At 42.2% G+C, this 21,448-nt stretch overlaps 1 protein-coding gene across 1 annotated transcript in view; it reads right to left on the bottom strand.

Annotated features, from left to right (window-relative positions):
* Positions 1 to 21,448, bottom strand: part of COL7A1 (collagen type VII alpha 1 chain) — a 294,025-nt gene that overhangs the window by 21,416 nt on the left and 251,161 nt on the right. The window contains exons 90-101 of the mRNA XM_073591887.1: positions 20,166 to 20,201; positions 18,245 to 18,286; positions 16,721 to 16,765; positions 15,540 to 15,584; positions 15,430 to 15,465; positions 15,283 to 15,342; positions 6,074 to 6,199; positions 5,894 to 5,965; positions 5,764 to 5,799; positions 4,871 to 4,930; positions 1,230 to 1,274; positions 1,087 to 1,122 (exon numbers count right to left, since the gene is read on the bottom strand). Coding sequence (XP_073447988.1) covers positions 1,087 to 1,122; positions 1,230 to 1,274; positions 4,871 to 4,930; positions 5,764 to 5,799; positions 5,894 to 5,965; positions 6,074 to 6,199; positions 15,283 to 15,342; positions 15,430 to 15,465; positions 15,540 to 15,584; positions 16,721 to 16,765; positions 18,245 to 18,286; positions 20,166 to 20,201 — 639 coding nt within the window. The remainder of the gene's footprint in view (positions 1 to 1,086; positions 1,123 to 1,229; positions 1,275 to 4,870; positions 4,931 to 5,763; positions 5,800 to 5,893; positions 5,966 to 6,073; positions 6,200 to 15,282; positions 15,343 to 15,429; positions 15,466 to 15,539; positions 15,585 to 16,720; positions 16,766 to 18,244; positions 18,287 to 20,165; positions 20,202 to 21,448) is intronic.

Genomic DNA, 21,448 nt, shown 5'->3' with positions numbered 1-21,448 from the left:
TTTCTTTGCTAAAGGTACAGGCCAACTTTGCCGCATTGAGGGGCCAATGGATGGGGACATGTATTGTAAAATCTTGGATGAGAACCTTCTTCCCTCAGCCAGAACACTGAAGATGGGTCGTGGATGGGTCTTCCAGGATGACAATGACCCAAAACATACCGCCAAAGGCGACAAATGAGTGGCTCAAGAAAAAGCACATTAAGGTCATGAAGTGGTCTAGCCAGTCTCCAGACCTTAATCCTATAGGAAATTTATAGAGGAAGCTGAAACTTCGAGTTGCCAAGCGACAGCCAAGAAACCTTAAGGATTTAGAGAAGATCTGTAAAGAAGAGTGGACCAAAATCCCTCCTGAGATGGCTGCAAACCTGGTCACCAACTACAAGAAACGTCTTACCTCTGTGCTTGCCAACAAGGGTTTCTCCACCAACTACTAAGTCAGGTTTTTCTTGTGGATCAAATACTTATTTTACTCACTGAACTGCAACTCAATTTATAACATTTGTATCGTGTGTTTTTTCTGGATTTTTGGTTGATATTCTGTCTCTATCATTTAAAATACACCTATGAAAAAAATGATAGATGCTTCATTTCTTTGTAAGTGGGCAAAACTTACAAAATCTGCAGGAGATCAAATATTTATTTTCCCCCACTGTATGTATGGGGACAGTCATCTCATCTCATTACAAATGTAGGCTCTGCTTTTGCTGTTTAAGAGCATCACATGGTGGACATGCCTTAATGTTCATTATTCTCTATGCAAGTCTACTAGGCAGGTCTACCTGATACTGTATTATACTGTACACCGATTACAATATATTTGCTATTTACCAAAGATTTTATTTCAGCAGTTGTTAATGTATATTATTTATACATACTTGATGGTTCTCCCTTTAGTGGCACACTAAATGGAAAACCAACAATTATGTATAAGTAATATAATAATGGCAATATGGTGCGGCAAATTTAAAAAAAAAAGAAAAAAAACAAAGTAACATTACAATATTTGTTCAAAATCTGTGCCCATACTGTACTTATTATCATTTTCCAAGAAGAACACAAAGCTAGCTGTGAACTTGTAGGTCTTACCTTGTCTCCTCGCTCCCCTCTGTTTCCAGGAAGGCCCTTATAAGACATAATTAAGCTGCATTAGCCAAACAGTTTGTTTAATGTCCTTTGCCGTAAAACAGGACACAAATCATGAACAAAAGGAACAATGCAAAAATACTCACAGCGGGGCCACGGTCCCCTTCTAATCCGGGTCGTCCATCTTCCCCCTATAATTATAGAAAGCATAACTGTGAGATAATGATTATTGAGCTGCATTAACTCTGTAAAATGGGAGCAATGTGTAGCAAAGACGAGGCAAATTTATGATGTTTCAGTAGTTTATTTTGTGAAATGCCCCCTCTAGTGGTTAGAAGTAGTACTATCCAAGTTATAATGTAATATATTGCAGCTTACCAGTACTTAGCTGTAGTGGCTGCATTCGTTTTGTGTTTCATTTTTTTTTCCTCTATTTTCACCCGGTGATCCTGCCAGTAACATACTTTCTGTGCAAGCAGGACAACACTTACTCGCCGTACTGTATCAGGCCAACAGCAACAGGATCACTGGAACCTCCCCCTGTTCTATTGTCCATAATACAGATAAACAGGGTACTGTTGTCCTCAAAACAATATAACTGATAACAGAGCAGTACAGGTAGAGAGCATTGGAAGTTATCAGCTGAAATGAAAATTTCTGGCAGGACCAACAGGTATTTTTAGAATGTATAAAACAGACATACAGTGCCTTAAAAAAATATTCATACTCCTTGAAATTTTCCACATTTTGTCATGTTACAACCAAAAACGAAAATGTATTTTATTGGGATTTTATGTGATAGACCAACACAAAGTGACACATAATTGTGAAGTGGAAGGAAAATGATAAATGTTTTTCAACATTTTTTACAAATAAATATGTGAAAAGTGTGGGGGGGCATTTGTATAGCGCCCCCCTGAGTCAATACTTTGTAGAACCCCCTTTCCCTGCAATTACAGCTGCAAGTCTTTTTGGGGATGTCTCTACCAGCTTTGCACATCTAGAGAGTAACATTTTTGCCCATTCTTCTTCTTTGCAAAATATCTCAAGCTCTGTCAGATTGGATGGAGAGCGTCTGTGAACAGCAATTTTCAAGTCTTGTCACAGATTCTCGATTGGATTTAGGTCTGGACTTTGACTGGGCCATTCTAATACATGAATATGCTTTGATCTAAACCATTCCATTGTAGCTCTGGCTGTATGTTTAGGGTCGTTGTCCTGCTGGAAGGTGAACCTCTACCCCAGTCTCAAGTCTTTTGCAGACTCTAACAGGTTTTTTTCTAAGATTGTCCTGTATTTGGCTCCATCTTCCCATCAACTCCGACCAGCTTCCCTGTCCCTGCTAAAGAAAAGCATCCCCACAACATGATGCTGCCACCACCATATTTCACGGTGGGTATGGTGTGTTCAGGATGATGTTTAGTGTTTGTTTTCCTCCACACATAGCGTTTTGCTTTTAGGCCAAAAATTTTAATTTTGGTCTCATCTGACCAGAGCACCTTCTTCCACGTTTGCTGTGTCCCCCACATGGCTTCTCACAAACTGCAAACGGGACTTCTTATGACTTTCTTTCACCAATGACTTTCTTCTTGTCGCTCTTCCATAAAGGTCAGATTTGTGGAGAACATGACTAATAGTTATCCTGTGGACAGATTCTCCCACCTGAGCTGTGGATCTCTGCAGCTCCTTCAGAGTTACCATGGACCTCTTGGCTCTCCTCTGATGAATACTCTCCTTGCCCGGCCTGTCAGTTTAGGTGGACGGCCATGTCTTGGTAGGTTTGCAGTTGTGCCATACTCTTTCCATTTTCGGATGATGGATTGAATAGAGCTCCGTGAGATGTTCAAAGCTTGGGAGATTTTTTTTATAACCTAACCCTGCTTTATACTTCTCCACAACTTTATCCCTGACCTGTCTGGTGTGTTCCTTGGCCTTCATGATGCTGTTTGTTCTCTAACGTTCTTTAACAAACCTTTGAGGGCTTCAAAGAACAGTTGTATTTATACCGTGATTAAATTACACACAGGTGAACTAGGAGGCAATTGGTTCCTCTAGATTTTAGTTAGCGGTATCAGAATAAAGGAGGCTGAATACAAATACACCCCACACTTTTCACATATTTATTTGTAAAAAAGTTTGAAAACCATTTATCATTTTCCTTCCACTTCACAATTATGTACCACTTTGTGTTGGTCTATCACATGAAAATCCCAATAAAATACATTTACCTTTTTGGTTGTCACATGACAAAATGTGGAACATTTCAAGGGGTATGAATACTGAGGGCTGGTTTATACCTCAAAAATGCACTCCAGATTCGTTACGAAAACATTTCTGCATGCGTGTTTTTTAACGTGTTTTCGGCGCGCTCCAGTGCGTTTTTTTTTAACATTTCCGGATGCATTCCAGATGCTTTTTTTTTTCTTCTTTTTTCCTTTTTTCCCTCACTGTACTGGGGTCTGGTGCGTTTTTGATGCTTTCCAGTGCATTTTTGATTCATTTTACTGCGTTCCAGCACAGTCCAGTGCAGGAAAAAATGCAGCATGTTCTACTTTCTTTTCTGGAACTAAAACGCCCTGGAACTGACTGCACTGGTGTGAACTTTGCCATTGGAAACCATATAACCTACTTCCCATGTGTTTTTTGATGCAGAAAAAAAAACGCACTGGACTGCATGTGGTGTGAACTGGCCCTAAGTGGTAAATTTAAAGCACCAGAAAGGAAGCAAATAAGAGACATTCATTGTTAGGGTTTAACTACCCATTAAAGTTGAAATCCAGGCGTATATTGTCTAAATACAAGAACCATGTGCATTATTGGTGTCTTTTGTGTACTTCTTCCAGATCTGTGCTGAAATCAAGCAGGAAACAACTCTTGCGCTTTGAGTTTGTGGCAGCTTCCTGTAACACAGACTGGCCACCACTGTTCTGTCTTTTTGTGAAGGGTGACTGGTCTTGTATCTGCCTCCTTCTGTAGATTTCTATAAGCAGCCTGTAGTGGGTGGGGCCTATTGGGCCCCTCCCACAGCTCTGCTCTGCGCACAAGCATTGTAAAAAACAGCGTCTATGTCACTGCTACATTAAAGGGGTTGTAAAGGTAATTTTTTTTTTTTTTTTAAATAACAAACATGTTATACTTACCTTCACTGTGCAGCTCGTTTTGCACAGAGTGGCCCCGAACCTGCTCTTCTGGGGTCCCTCGGCGGCTGTTTCAGCTCCTCCCCGCAAGAACTAACCACCTTAATGCGAGCTCCCTCGCATGGTGGTTAGTTCTTGCGGGCGCGCTCCCGTGATACAGCCGGCGGCTATAGCGGCTCACTGTATCACTCGGCCCCACCCCCCCCGGTGCGCCGCGTCATTGGATGTGATTGACAGCAGCGCGAGCCAATGGCTGCGCTGCTTTCAATCCATCCACTGTAGCCAATCAGCGGCCAGGCTGAGCGGCGAAATGGATGTTGGGAGCGAGCAGCTGACTTTCGAGGGGTAAGGTAAGTAAAACGGGGGGGCTGGGGGCGGCGGTATTGTCGGAAGTTTTTTCACCTTAATGCATAGAATGCATTAAGGTGAAAAATTTTTTACCTTTACAACCCCTTTAACATTGTTATATCTGGGTTTGCAAAGGAGTTTGATGTACACAGACTTGGTTAATATCCTTTATAGCTATTGAGGAACGCATTTCAGTACAAGTTTTCTGGCTGGATTTCAGCTTTAAAATAATACCAGTGCCCGGTCTAATGATTGGTCCCGTATTACCAAAAAACTCAACCAAAATAATAAGTGAGACATACTCTGGTTCCTGGATCGCCTCTCTCTCCTCTTGGGCCCAACAGACCAATTCCTTGGTCACCCTGTTGAAAAAAAAATACAAATTATATGAATATTTGTAAAACGTACTGTAGACTACAGATTGAGTGAAGTGATACCAATCTGTATATATGTTACATAGTTAATCAAGTTGAATAAAGACAAAAAATCATCTAGTTCAACCAATAGAAAAAATAAAAATAAAACCTCCATATACACAACCCTATACCCACAGCTAATCCAGAGGAAGGCAAAAAAAGACCCCCCAAAAAAGGCCATGATCCAATGTGCTTCAGTGGGGGGGGGATTCCTCTCTGGTCCCCAGAAGGCAATTGGATATCTCCTGGATCAATGACCCCTGGTATTATTACCTATAAATGTTAGTATCCGGTCATATTATGTGCATTTAGGTAAAAAGAGACCTTTATTAACCGGAAAACTGTGTGCCCTGGTAGTGGGTCCTAAACAAATGGTTTTAGAGGGAACTTGAGTTCTTCAACTTTGGAAGGAAGCTCTTGCCATCTCTAGTCCTACTGTCCAACAAGGGCACCATAATTGGCCATTTAGGTGCTCTAATTGGATAGTGGAATGGAATGCAGGTAGGGTTTTTCTAAAAAATACAGATTGTCAATAGGGTTTATAGTGCAGACAAAAGACGATTTTCAAATTGACACAGATTACAGCAGGCACCCTATGATATGTGCTCCTGGACAGGACCACTCAATTTGAAACTTAGGGGTTGGAAACTCTGGACAGAACGTTCTTTGCCTGAAGATTTATAATAAAAATGACCCCCTAAGACTGAATTTAGCATTACATTGAGAAAGGGAACAGACAGTGAGAAATTTTACTTAGGGTTAGAGAAGAACAGCTGTACCTTATCGCCCTTAATTCCTGGAGGTCCTGGGGGGCCCTTGAATAAAACATTAATATTAGTTACAGCCAATGGGCCCAGTTAATGAATATTATATTCTACAACCTGGTCAACAGGTGACAAAACTTCTTACCGCTGCACCAGTTGTCCCTGCTGGTCCTTGCACACCTGGATTCCCTTCTCTTCCAGGAAAGCCAATCAAACCCTAAGGAAAGTACATTTATGATATTACATAAAACCTGTTTTATTAAATTTACACAATACAAAGTTTCAGTTCTTACCATTTCCCCCTGATACAAGCTGCAATTCTTACCCTCTCCCCAGGTGCTCCTGGTGGTCCCAACTGTCCAAGTTCTCCTCTTTGACCTGGAGGACCAGGGTTTCCTGCTGTGCCCTGCAGACCAGGAGGCCCAGGTGGTCCTGGCAATCCAACATCACCCTGAAACATGATTTCATTAGTCCAAGACTTCACATACTACCTAACTTTTTAAATATGTTTAATTTCATAGCTGATCAAGAGACACAAGTTAAAGTTTTGTCCTTATATGCAGGAGCTGGTGGACTTTTACTCTGACCTCTACCAATCTAAACAGACATACTCACTTGCTTGTCTGGGCCTCAGAGTTGCCTATTGGATGCCCCCATAACTATTGAGGAGATACACCTAGCGGCCAACTCCTCCCTTTACTCTAAAGCCCCTGGCGATGATGGCATACCGATTGAGGTATATAAACAGTATGGGGATATCATATTGCCACAATTGCTTAAAAAGCTCAAGTCAGTTAGGGAATGCCGTTGTGCCTCCCGGATTCTTTGACACAAGCCAATATAGTTTTACTGCTTAAACCGGGGAAGGATCCTTTGGACTCGGGCTCCTATAGGCCGATCTCACTCTTGCAGATAGACATAAAAATCTTAGGGTAGGTGCTGGCCTTAAGACTTAATTAGCTAATTTCTTCTATCATACATCTGGACCAATCTGGTTTCATACCAGAGAGATCCACGGCCATTAATTTGCGTTGACTATTTCTTAATATACAGTCCCAGGCTGACAACCCGGTTGATAGTGGCGTTATTATCATTGGATGCCCATAAGGCATTCGATAGCATTGAGAGTCAATATTTGTGGGCTACAATGCGCAAGTTTGGGTTTGGACCCATATTTCTTTCATGGGTACTACTTTACAGCTCCCCGAGAGTGCTAATTAGATAAGAAGGTCATGTATCTGCACCTTTTCCATTACATAGAGGGACCCGACAGGGTTGCCCTTTGTCCCCCCTACTCTTTGCCATAGCCATAGAGCTCATGGCCGCTTTGATTCACTCTAACCCTTTAATAACTGGCTTTAAATATGATACATGAAAAACTCATGCTTTATGTAGATGATGCTATGTTGTTACTAGGAGATACTTCAGTATCCCTAAGGGAAGCCATGTCAGTTATGAGATGATTTGGAATATTTTCGGGATTGGTGATCAATTGGAGCAAATCCTCGATTATGCTGTTAGATTCTGCCCCTGATCAGGGCCCTACACTCCATGACATCCCAGTGTCCTCTAAGTTTAAATATTTGAGGGTTTATGTCATTCCGCAGCCACGTGATTATGTATACCTTAATCTTTCTCCATTACTAGGCAGCGTTAGGGACAAGACTAAAATGTGGTCCAAATTGAAAATGTCTTCAGTAGGCAGAGTAAACCTCATCAAGATGATTTTTATGCCACAACCCCTGTATATTCTGCACAATACCCCCATATTCTGTATTATTAATTCCCTACTCTGTGCCTTCATCTGGCTTAATAAACCCCAGAGGATCAGGTTGGAGCAACTTCAGAAACCTAAGGAGGCGGGGGGCTTGGCACTCCCCAATCCTTGACTTTATTACTTGGCTGCCCAGCTGCAACATATTGCCCGAGCTATGTCCAAGGAGTTACATGGTGAGGGGGTTGCTGAAGATCCAATTACAGCCCTTCTACGGCATGTCACGGGTACTCATAGTGTAGCCATGGAACGGGAGGCTTTAACTTTTGCCAAATCTAACAAACTCTTTCCTGCATATATGTCATGATGCAAAAAGTGTGGAATAAAGTTCGACCAGTTACAGGATATTAATGGCTTCACTGGGTATAGCCCTATATGGAACAATACTATAAGGAATTGCAATCCCTGACATGTACAGGGAGGTGGAAATCTCATTGTGTTACACACCTGCTTCATATTTTTTCTAATGATAAACGATGCTCCTTTGTAGACTTACTGGCTAAATTTAGGTTGCCCCAATCAATGTACTTCCCTTATTTGCAGCTGCAGCATGTGATTAATGTACAAACAGGTAGTGCTCTGTGGACACAGTTCCCGGCCCCTGTTTATCATTACATGACTGAGGTGTCCCACTTTAAGGGATTTATATCCAGGGCGTACACTACACTGTTATCCATATTCCTAACTAGCTTTCCTACCAAAGTGATGACCAATTGGGAGAGTGATGTGGGTGCATTTGAGGAGGACCAATGGGAGGAGGTATTGCAGGCTATACAGTTGTGCTCTCTCAACACGGCACAACGGCTGTCCCTGTTATACATTATACACCTTACGCCTGCAAGGCTGTATAGGATGGGCATAGGTGAAGGCTCTGAATATACTAGGTGCTCTAGAGACCATGGGGACCTCATCCATCTTCTTTGGTGTTGCCCAAAGCTACCCCCTTACTGGACGGGAGTCATTACAACAATTAATAACGTATTTCAGGTCAATGTTCCAAAAGACCCCAAACCGTGTATATTGGGAATCCTTGATGACCTACCAATTGAAGATAACCCTAAAAAGGCAATTGCTAGGGCTCTTTTTCAAGCCCATTCTTAGACACTGGGAGGCGACTGAGCCTTCTACCCTACAGGAATGGATAACCCAAATGTGAGCTACCCTGAGATTGGAGAAATATATATTTCAACATCGGGGCCGTCGTGGTAAATTTGATCTGATGTGGTCCTCAAGTTTGAACACCGCTGGATTATCTCCGGTAGACCTAATTCTGAATAGATTGCTTCTTTAACCCTTAACCCACATGTCAGTGTACTCTGAGATGTTTTTTTTTTTTTTTTTTGAAAAGAACATGTTTATTGTTGACAGAAAACATCATACAAAAAAAAATAGAAGCATGTCATGTCATCAGCATCAGTGGTTACAGCATTACAGGTATTCCAGCTTGCTATTTCCATCATAGTTTACATCGGGCTAGGGAGGTATTGGTACGTACATAATTGGACATTGTAGCTAGGTTAACCATTTACATTGTATCGTTCATATCGAGCTGGGCATTACCCCAAAATACCTATCTAGGGTGAGGAGAGTCGTATCCTCTATAGTCTTGTAGGTATATCTTAGTGATCATGTAGTACAGGTATTATCGTTGGTTAGCCATACGCTCCATATTTTATGGTACTTTTTGGGACAACCCCTGTGTATGTAGAGTATTTTTTTATATGGCAGGGACGCATTTACCTCTCTCAACCAGTCTTGGACAGAAGGAGAAGTGGTTCTCAACCAATGTTTGGCAATTAGTTTCCTAGCAGTGAAGAGTGTTTCACTGAGGAGTGTATCTAGAGGTCTGGACAAGGCGTCTGGAAGTAGGCCCAGTAAACACGGTCTGGGGTCCAGTTGTAGTGGTGAACCCATATGGTCATGGAGGAATTTTATGATCTGCGTCCAGTATTCAGTTATTGCTGGGCATGCCCAGATCAAGTGAAAAAAGGAGCATGGAGTGCCTAGGCATCTTGGGCAATTTAGATTCTGGCTTGAAGAGAATTTGGCTATTCTGGCAGGTGTGAGATACGACTTATGAATAATGTACAGTTGGGTCAGGCGTTCGGGTAATTTAGGTGAGGTTTTCCGTACATTTTCCAGTATAGTTTCCCAGTCAGAGTTGTCAATTTGGCCAAGGTCTGTCTCCCATTTGAATTTTGCTATGTCTACTATCCTGGCCGTGGTGCTATTACGTAGTGCGGTGTATAGGTTAGATATAAGTTTTTCTGATGAGGAACCTGTGATGATATCCACTAGTGGGAGCGTTTTTGGATTGGGAAATCCGTTTGTGAATTGCGCCTGAAGCGCGTGTTTTAATTGCAAATAGTTAAATTGCATGGTAGAGGGAAGGTCAAACTCTTCACAGAGTGTTTGGAAGTGTCTTACCCCAAATATTGTAATAACCTGGAAGAGGAACACTATGCCCCTAGCAGCCCACCTGTTAGCTCCCTGCAGGGTCAGAAGTTCCCTCAGAAGAGGGTTGTGCCATAGGGGTGTGTGTGAGTGAAAAAAATCGGTATTGGACATTTTGATCGCTTTTCGCCAGACATGACAGTGCTGGTGTAGCAAAGGGTGCCGTATCTTATTTGTTCGCCTCCTGCTCTCGTTCCTAAATAGGACTTGTAGTGGGGAGTGCATATCGTCATTTGGTCTTTCACATACCAATGTTTGATATCTGAGTTCGTCAGTCTTGTGAATATGATAAAAATGTGAGAGTTGCGCAGCTATATAATAGGTGTGTAAGTCTGGTACGGCCGCTCCGCCTGACGAGGTTGGGTTTTTAATCGTGTTCCAAGCAAGTTTGTGCCTATTAGATCCCCATATGAAGGAGTTGATGATTTGATCCATCTTTTTGAAGATTTCTAGTGGGATTAACACTGGGGAGTTCCAAAATATATACAAAAGTTTTGGCAGGAGTATCATTTTAAATAAATTAATTCTCCCCATTACTCCCAGAGGGAGTCTAGCCCAGGATTGTGTGCGAGATTTTAGGAGGGGGAAGAGTGGTTCGATGTTATTTGCTATAAATTCACTGAGATCTCTTGTAATAATCACGCCCAGATATTTAATTGAGGCCACTCTTTGTAGTGGCAGGGAGGCCGCATGATGGGGGGGGGGGTGAGTGGTCTAGGGGGAGAATCTGTGATTTGGACCAATTCATAGTCAGCCCCGAATGCTTCCCAAAAGCCCCAATAATATCAAGAACCTTTTGGAGAGAAGGGCCAGTGTCCTCCAGATATAGCAGCATATCGTCGGCATATAAACTCAGTTTTTCTGTTAGTTGTCCCTTGGTCAGTCCTCGTACATTTGGGCTTAATCTAAGTGATATGGCCAGGGGTTCCACAGCCAGGGCATAAAGCAGTGGGGACAACGGGCAACCCTGCCTGGTTCCGCGTCCAAGGGGGAAAGGGTCGGATGTGTGCCCATTAACTACCACTCTAGCCATGGGGGAATAGTATAGTAATTTTACCCATTTAATAAACTTGGGCCCGAATCCGAACCCCTTAAGGCATTCCCACAGGTACCCCCATTCCACCGAATCAAAAGCTTTTGCGGCGTCTAACGCCACCACTGCCCTGTCTCCCACATTCTCATGATCAGCTTGAATATTCATGTATAATCGTCGTAAGTTCATGGCTGTATTCATGCCAGGCATGAACCCCGTTTGATCCGAATTTATTAAGGAGAGAATACTTTGGTTAAGACGCATGGACAAAATTTTGGCTAGTATTTTAATGTCAGCTTGTAGGAGCGAGATTGGGCGGTAGGATTCTAGGTGGTGGGGGTCCTTGCCAGGTTTGGGGATCACTATGATCACTGCTTGGCAAAGGGAACCAGGCAGGGTCTCGGTTTCAAATATATGGTTGAACAGCAGTAATAACTCGGGTATAAGGATTTCTGAGTAGGCCGCATAGAAGTCGAGTGGCAACCCATCGCCTCCAGGGGCTTTTGCTGGTGCCAGGGATGCTATGGCGAGTGCTATTTCATCCAAGTTAAGGGGGGCTTCTAGCTCAGTGACCTGAGATTCTGACAATTGGGGAAAGGGGATGTCTTTAAGAAAGGTCTGGGTCTCTTGTGTGGTGACGTGCACTTTTGAGGAGTATAGGTCCATAAAGTATGTTTGAAAGGCTTTTGCCACTGTTGGAGGGTCTGAGTATGTGACAGAGTCTGGCCCGAGAAGTGTAATCACCACTGGTGGACTCATATCCTGACGAGCAAGGTGTGCTAATAATTTGCCCGCGCGTTCACCTTGTTCAAAAATACGTTGCTTCACAAAAAAAAGTTTTTGTTTAGCTTTTTCAAAGTGTAACTGGTCAACAAGGTGGGTTTGAAGCTTGAGTGCGGACGCCCTTTTCTGTGAGGGATCATTTTGGAACTCCCTAGTGATCAAGTCCAGTTTGTCAGAGGCCTGGCATAAGATGGCTTTGGAAGAGGTTTTGGCTCTGTTTATCCGGGAAGATAACATAGTGCGTGCGAGAAGTTTAAATGTTTCCCATACCATACCCACAGGGGCTGTGTTCCTATTAGTATTAAAGTAGTATTTCCATTCACTGTGAATGTCCTCTTGGTCCTTTAGTGTATCTAGCCAAAAAGGGTGTAGGCGCCATGTACGGGGGCCACTATTGGGGGCCAGCTTTAACGAGGCCCAGCATGGGGCGTGGTCTGAGAGGGATCTAGTGTGGTACCCTGAGTCGGTCAGTAGGGGGAGTAGGGTGTCTGATATTAGGATGAGATCGATCCGGGACATAGTAGAGTGTGTCGCCGAGAAGCAGGAGTATATCGTGGTATTGGGATATTTATATCTCCAAGTATCAGTAAGTGAAAATATTGTTAGTGTGCGCCCAAATCTAGTGGTGTCAGGGGGGGTGGGGATTTGGATGTGTTTGTAGTCTATCTTTGCGGGGGTTGAGTACCATATTGAAGTCCCCTAACCAGATGCTTTGGATGTTGGGGTGTTGTGTCATATATAATAGACCCTCTGTGATCAAGGTGGAGTTGTATGGGGGAGGGATATAAAATGCCAATAATAAGTACTGTATTCCATTAAGCGTACAGTGTAAGAATATATACCTGCCCTGTAGGTCTGTACGAACTGAAATTATTGCAAATGGGGTAGTTTTTGCTATGAGAATTGAAATTCCCCGGGAATACGGAGTATGGGTGGAGTGGAACGCCCAGCCAATCCAGGGGCGCCTCAACGCTCGTTGAAGTTGTCCTGTGGCATGCGTTTCTGCAAGGACTATAATGTCCGCTCTGTATGATTTAAGTATATTAAATATCGCCGTGCGTTTGATTTTGTCCCGGAGTCCCCGGACGTTCCAGGAGAGAAATTTTATATTAGCCATAGTACTCTATTGGCAAGTAATGGGAGGATGAACATGGAATATTATGAGGGCTCACACCCCAGCACACTCCGCACCCCGGTAGATATATCTCTGTCCCTCCTCTTGCAGGGAAACAGCTATGCATTAACCTTCTGAGACATGAAATAACACTAAACATGTTTCTTAACTTAACATTGCCCTTTACCCCCCTCCCTACCCTCAGCCTCCCAAACTTGACTGGGGTATACATCCCAAAACTAGTGCAATAGCAAAAAGTTGAGCACATAAAGCTAACAAGGATCAAAAAAGAAATAAAAAGAAAAAGAAAAGGGGGTATTGCACTTTAGAACGTACCCCCACCAGCGGGAGCCTATTTGGCAGCGCCGGTGGCGGTGTAATTAGCAACCTTTGGGTGCGAACAGATTCTGGATAAAAAATCCAGCAATGGAGAACGTGTAACCTCTGTGGCCCACTGCTGTGGGTGTGTCCCATTAACCTGAGCCAATGCTCCGCTGCGGCATCAGAACTTAAGGTATTGTCACCAAAAAGGGGAACAAGAGGAAATAAGAAAAAATAAAAAAATAAAACACAAACAGGGGGGGAAAAAAAAAGAAAGAGGGTAGGTGACTAGGGTTATGGAGTGTTCTTGAAGTACCCCCCGTGTCTGGGTGTGATGATTTAGCCAAGGGGGGAGACGAGCAGTTCCAAGTTCTAGCCTGTGTGTCGTCACCAATTGCAGCATGTCCACTGCGGAAACTACCTATTGAGGATAATTTGGCGGCCCTGAATTAGGGCTGGCGAGTGTTCTGAAGATTGAAAAGACAAGGTGGCGGAAGTCCCATCAGAAGTATTTTGGTCTAGGGGACCGGGTATCCTGTAGATGCTGGGCTAGAGTCATTGTGGATTTAAAGTGTTCCTGGTCATGCGGTGATGTTGGGAAGGCGGGTCTTATATGGTGAGGGCCGGAGGGTGTAATAGGTGAGGCAGGAAAACGTCTTGGTAAAATAGAAGAAGGCACTTACATCAGTGTTAGGGCGATGGTGCTATCATGCTGGGCGATTTCTTGCAGCATCTTGTTGATCTATCCATTCCGAGGCCATAGCAGGATCCTCAAAGAAGTGCACTCGATCTTCTCCAACCACGCGGAGGCGAGCTGGAAACAGCATTGCATATTTAATGTGGTGTGCACGTAGGTGGCGTTTGACCTCTGTAAAGCGTGCTCGCTGCCTCTGCACCTCAGCAGAGAAATCTGGGAATGCTGATATGAATCCAGATTGAAAGGGAATGTTGCCCTTGAGCCTGGCCATTCGCAGTACAGCATCACGATCTTTAAAGTTCAGTAGTTTTGCAATAAAGGTTCGGGGTGGTGCTCCTTCAGGTGGACGGCGTGCCGGCATGCGGTGAGCGCGCTCCACCACAAAAGTAGTAGAGAAGATATCTCTGCCGTATGCGTTTATCAGGAGCTTCTCAAGGAAGGTGGCAGGGTCTGTACCCTCCGCGCCCTCAGGCAGGCCGATAAATCGCAGGTTGGATCTGCGAGATCGGTTCTCAAGATCATCATGCTTCTGTGCGAGTTGCTGTATCTGTCTCTGCAGGTCCTCACAAGAGTGTTGCAGAGGATGTATAATGTCTTCCGCCCGCCCTATCCTGGTCTCAGCCTCAGTGACCCTCTCCCTTAGTTTAGTCATGTCATGTCTAATAAGTGATATGTCCACCTTAACTTCCTCAATTTTAGATGTCAGAGTGGTCTGGCATAGTGAGATAGCTTCCAGTACCTTAGCCGTTCCGTCGGCTGATGGATCAGAGGGGGGTGCCGCGTGTGTTGCTGGCGCGGCGCCATCTTGCTCCTCAGTGTCCCGCTCCGTCCTCCGGTATCTGTCCAGGGAAGAGGAGCCAACGGTGTTTCTCTTTGGAGGGGACATGGTCCGGTATGTCTGCGCCGCCGGTACACAAAGTTTTGGGTGAGTTTCAGGCCGGTTTTAGGTGCAGGATGAGGGTAGAAGGATCGCCGCAGCGGAGCTCTGGTCACTCACGTCCTCTCACATTGCCGTCCAGGCCACGCCCCCCGTACTCTGAGATGTTTGATTAATTGCACGGCAATATAATGATGCATTTGCTTTGACACGTGGGGGGGGGGGGGGGGGATTTGTTTTGCATTGTAATTTGTGGATATTGTGCTTTTGCATGTATGTATGTGACAAAAAGTTTTTGCTGGAACCTGCATTGTTTGTATGCTTATTATATTTTATCTCAAAAAAATCCTTTTTGACAAAAAAAAAAGTTTTGTTCATGTAAAAGTTATGGGAGCTCTCTTGACCCAAGAAGGTTCTTGATCAAGAAAAAGTTAATATGGAATGATGGTTTAAAAAAATCAATCTATAATTTATAACATACCTTTAAACCTTGTGGTCCCGGTTGTCCTGCAGGTCCAGGCAACCCAGCTCCAATTTCACCCTGAAAGTTAAGCATGTATTACCTTTTTAAGAATGTATACAGTGGTGGGTCTATCATTTGACCTCATGCCAGAGATCTAGAACTTACTTTATCTCCTTTTAGTCCAGGAGGTCCTCTGGCCCCCTGAAAGAAAAGCATACACATTAAACCACAGACTTGTCTGAAAATTTGCCCTACTCTGTGGTAGTTCAACTTACATTTTCTCCGGGTTCTCCTGAATCTCCTTTTTTCCCTGGCTCCCCCTAGCGGCAAAAGGGAGAAAAAGGCATGATAAGTCTATACTGTGGAGCGGTGTTTCTCAAACATTTTTTAGTCACATCACCCTTTAAAAAAATGCAAAATCTCTAGACAACCTAGTCTTAAATGGGGTCCTTACATCACATCACGGGTCCTCCCCCTTCCACACTAGAGTTCTCCATTGACATCACAGTCCTCAGTCTTCCCCCTTCTTTCACATTAGTGTCCTCATTTCCCCATTCCCTTTTACATAAGGGTCCTCAGTCCCACCTTCCACATCAGAGTCTTAGATCCCTCACTTTTTCAACAGAGTTCTCAGACCCCCTTTCACATCAGAGTCCTCAGTTACCCTTTTTAAATCAGAGTCCTCAGTCTCCCCTTTTCACATCAGAGTTCTCAGCCACCACCTCTTCTAATCAGAGTCCCCAGTGCCCTACTTTCACATCAGAGTCCTCAGCCAGTCTGTCTGCATTATGGAAATACACAATACTGTGAAAAAATAAAGGGTGCAGCGCAGCACCCCTGAGAAGACCATTTAGGCACCCTAAGGTCCTGTGGCACCCCAGTTGTGAAACACTGCTGTAGAGCCAACATGCTCTTCAAGGGGTCATGAAAGATATGGAGAACCTTCACATCAGTCCCTACTCACTAAAGAAAACAATCTTACAATGAGGTTGATTTACTAAAACTGGAGAGTGCAAAATCTGCTGTGCATGATAGCCAATTAGCTTTTAACTTCAGAGTGTTCAATTAAGCTTTGACAATAAAACCTGGAAGCTGATTGGTTTCTATGCAGAGCTGCACCAGATTATGCGCCATGCAGTTTTAGTAAATAACCCCCAATGCCCCTACTGCAGACATGCACACATATATGTTCCCACAATGGGGCAAATTTGGTGAGAAGTCAATATATTTTTCCTTAGATCAGAAATGATCAGAAGAAAAAGGAATTAAGAGGGGATCTCATCAACCAGGTCCACAGACAGCAAGAAATCCTATACGTGTTCAAACCCTTTCGAGCAATAGATCCTTTTCCACTCTGTTTAAAGCTTGGCTAGACTTCTAATTTAACACCTATTACATATCCTCTTACGTTAGTACTCTATATACCTTAAAGTGGGATTTATCATTTACTGCTTACCCTCTCTCCTCTTCCACCTGGTGGGCCTCGGTCTCCCTTTTCACCCTACAATACAAAATGGAATAGAATTACTTACATACCCTTGGTAATAAGACAGCACTGACAGAAAGAATGGATATATAAAGAAAAAGTCATATAAAAGAATCATTGTGCAAACCAATTTTCAGAACTGTCTAGAAGCTTCTGCAAGCTCAGGAACATAGACAGACATGTAGTGACCCCCAATTTCCTTCAGAGGATTCTAAAGGGTCTATTTTTAAAAAAATGCATAGCTATTTATCCAGCGAATCTGCACATACATTTGCTCTGTGAGAATTGGGCAAAAAAATATATTCTTTAGGCTATTTTCTCTTCTGAATAAATGTTCCTTTTTTATGGGAAGTAGTAAAATACCACATTATGGCCATTAGGTGGAGTTGAGGAGCATAGGAAATACATACATCTTTGTAACAAAAAATACAATGTAACAATTCTAGAGATTGCTAGCAGGAAACTGGCAAATTAATGTAACCACTGGTTTATTTGCTGTAATGTTTCTTTTTGAGCTTAAAGTGGAGTTCCACCCAAAAGGGGAACTTCCACTTATCTTATTCTCCCCCCTCCGATGCCACATTTCGGAACGGGTACCTATTTCTGACAGGTACATTTCACCACTTTCGGGAGACTACGTCACAGCGCCGTCCCTCGGAAGTTCGGCCCCCCTCCTCTTTCCTCAGCTGCCAGTTAGAAAACGCAGCGTGCTTCACGCATGCACAGTAGGGAACCGGCTGTGAAGCCGATAGGGATTCACTCAGTGGATGGCTGGGGTGCCGAAATCACGGGCTCCCTGGACAGGTGAGTGTCCATATATTAAAAGTCAGCAGCTACAGTATTTGTAGCTGCTGACTTTTAATTTTTTTTTCCCCAGGCAGAACACTTCTTTAACGAGTTTGTTACCCCTGCATCTCATATTCCTGATATGCGCCTGCTGTACCATGTACTTGTATGAAAACCTATCCTGTTCTCTTTGTATTACTTATACCTATATGTGAAATCCCTGGTGTTCTTGCCAGTCCCTTTGCTTTTCTATTAAAAACTGACCACACTAAGCAGGAGAACACACCGTGCTCAGTTCTCTAGCTCTGCTTGGAACTCAGCCTGCTCTCCTCCAATGATCAAACTTGTCCTGACAAGCCCCCTCTGCACAGCCATACACTGGGAAGCTCAGTGTACTGTTGCTTCTCCTCCCCCTCCAGCTCTTATGCAGCTGAGAACAGAGGGAATGTGATCACTTATAAAAAAAGAGGAAAAAGGGTATTTATAATGTTTTTTTTTTTTTTATATACACAAATGTTTTGTCTTTCATTTCAGTTTTAAATTGAATGGGTTGTTTTAGAAGGCGATCATTTACAATCACTTTAATGTTGTCATATTTATTTGTCTATAAAACTCCTTGTATGTCTACCTAATGGACATTGATGCAGGAAATTGGTATCTAGAAATTTTTAGGATAATTAAAAGCTTTTGGTAAAAATATGAACCTACCTGTTCACCTGGTAATCTGTCAGCCTGGTCACCGGGAGCTCCCTGATAATATAAAATATTCAAATTAAAAGACACAAAATGTCATCAATAACTTTAGGTTTTTACATATGTAAAGACAATTCTAAAAAGCAACGTAATACAGAATATACTGGACATTGAAAAAATAAAAATTTCCTCTAGGTGGGATATTTGGAAAGGGATAAATAGTGCAATGAGGTAAGAGAGTAGTGTAAAATGTATATACATTTTTATTAAGAAACATAGGTTTAAAATAATGAGCACATATATACACTATAAGGTTTTTACATATGTAAAGACAATTCTAAAAAGCAACGTAATACAGAATATACTACAGTCAGAATTATTTGTTACATCATCTTGTTCCCCTTTCTTTGTGTTCCTAATTAGCATTAGACATATGCATGACAAAAAATTAGTTTTGTTTCATTTTGATTTGTTAACCTAGTTATTTCTTTTAGTTCAGTTTGGTTGCTTCGTTCAATTCGTATTCTGAATTTTTGAACTTTCTTCGAATTTACTGGGTTGTTTTTTTTCGATTCGAAATGTTCAAATCGATACATTTTCGAATCGGTTTCGAAACAAAAATGTTATATTGTTTTCCATTTGAATGCAGCAAAGTGAATAAACAAAAGAAAAATCTTCATCAGATGATTACAATGACTCTTTAAATCACCTTTGGCTTTACAAAAACAGAATTATTTTGAAATGGTACTCTAATAACACACAGTCTTTGATCTCAGCAATATGTGTAGTTAGAATTCGACTGAAGTTCAATGTAACATTCGATTCGAATTTCAATCCGAATTTCTGAAATTCAGACGAATTTCATTACGTTATTCGGAGCATTCGGTAAAATTTGTTTATATTGTAATTCGAGTATTCTGATGTATCCAAATCTCCAAATAACGAAAAATTTGTCTGAATATTAATTCGGAACGAAACAAACCTCACATGTCTAATTAGCATACTGGAAAGCTGTTGGGTCACTGCAGGGAGGGGAAGCAGGGTGATCTGAGCTGCTAAGTCACTCCTGGAAGGGGAAAGCAGGGGGAGCTGCGCTAAAGCATCTCTGCTAAGTAGGGGGAGCAAGAGGAGCTTAGCTGTTGCATCACAGCTGGCAGAGAAAGCAGAGGGAGCTGAGCTACTAAGTCACTGCTAGCGGTGGAGTTGAGCTGCTGAGGAACTGCTAGTAGGGGAAGCCGGGTGATCTGAGCTCTTGAGCTACTGCTTGGAATGGAAAGCAGGGTAAAGTGGACTGAGCAGCTATGTTACTGCTACGAAGGGGGATCAGGGTAAACAGAGCTGACTTAGACTAGTGCTTCGCTTGTACATTTTAAAGATGAATTACTCCGCAGCACCTGCAGCAACAGAGGTCAGTGAGGGCCCAGAACCCACCCTATGTATTAATTTAGAAATTATTAAAATGTAAATTAAAAATGCAACAGTCACAATTTATAATTAAATGTATACTTTCTTAAAAAACAGAAGTATTAACAGTGCTCATGATGAGTGTTCATTCATGCAAATGATATTTTCATCATTTGCATGAATGAACACTCATCATGAGCGCTGTTAATACTTTTGTTTTTTAAGAAAGTATACATTTAATGGTAACATAGGCTTTGGTTTATAACAGCAGCTAAAAGTGCGTCAAATAATTTATATCCATTTGAGCTCTAGGATCGGAGTGATTCTTCACTTTGATATTGTCCACTAGTCACAATTTATAATCTTTTTACATGACCTTCCTTTAATCCTTACAAACAATATTTCAAACTGAGAGTGGGAATGTCAGAGGCTAAACAGAAGTATAAAATATTATAAAAGGTTAGACAACTCACATATTCATATTTCAATTTTGCATTTAGTTGTTTGAATAATTGCTTTGTGTGTTTCTTACCTTCTCTCCTTTAGACCCAGGAGTTCCAACAACAAACTAAGAGTGAAACACAAAGTTATTTTACTTTATAGCAAAATAGTGAAATACAATTAACAGTCTCAAGTTCTGTAAGATGTCAATTAAATGTTACTTTTTTTTTGTAGGGCCCCGTTCATATGCGGGCGTTCTAGAATCACTGGAAGAACTACGTGTTTCTGGAATGTACACAATGGGGATTATTTACAAAAGACAAATCCACTTTTTACTACAAAAACTACTACTACACTTGAAATTGCACTTGGAAGTGCAGTCGCTGTACATCCGAGGAGGACACTCAAAATAAAAAACAGCATTTTAGCTTGCACACGATTGGATAATAAAATCAGCAGAGCTTCCCCTCATTTCAGATCTACCCCTCAGATTTACAGCGACTGCACTTGCAAGTGCACTTTCAGTGCAATTTCAAGTGCACTTTGCACTTGTAGTTTGCACTTGTAGTGCAAAGTGGATTTGCCTTTCGTAAATAACCCCCTAGGTTTGTTTGAATGCCATTATTGTTTTTTTTTATATATAATCTTTATTTAGGACAAAATAACATGTCACATTGAGCATTGACACAAATGTAAAAATATGCAGTCCAAAGGACATGTATAATATGTGGGAGCACAAAAAATAAAACATAACATTAATGCACAACCCATAGGGTGCTAGGAACAACCCAAAGGGCGTGTATACCGACCAAAACATAAATGGGTCAGGACAGGTAGGCCCAAAGGCCAATCCTAAACTATCAAAGACAGATGGAGTGCTAGGTTGACAACAGAGTGGCCCGCCGGGCTCAGATTTTGGGGGAGGAGGGGGGGGGGTGCCATTACTGTTAATGGCACCTCAAATATGCAAAAGAAACAGGCCATGCAACAAAACACACAGGAAACGCAAAAAAAAATGTGCTTTCCAAATCATGCCAAAGTCAGTTCCAAAGTTACAAGAGCTACTTTGGCACATTTTTGAAGCACAGAGCAGCCAATTCCAATGAATGGTACCTCTCCAAAAATGCAGCAAAAAACCCATATTGAAGAACACGCTAAAACCCTGACACTTTGCCTTAGCTATATATGTGAACAGGGCCTTAGACTGATTATGAATATTCTGTTGTCTGTATATAAAGAAGACATACATTTTTTTGAGAAATGAAGCATACATAACTGTATTACCAAATATATTTAGTTAATAATAGGTGAAAATGTTATATTAAAGTGTATTGTTTATGTTTTTAAGATTAGCTGACTTTATCATCCTTAACC

This window comes from Aquarana catesbeiana, linkage group LG07 (assembly GCF_042186555.1).
Source record: "Aquarana catesbeiana isolate 2022-GZ linkage group LG07, ASM4218655v1, whole genome shotgun sequence".
Taxonomy (NCBI): Eukaryota; Metazoa; Chordata; class Amphibia; order Anura; family Ranidae; genus Aquarana; species Aquarana catesbeiana.
This window is presented reverse-complemented; position numbering and strand designations above follow the sequence as displayed.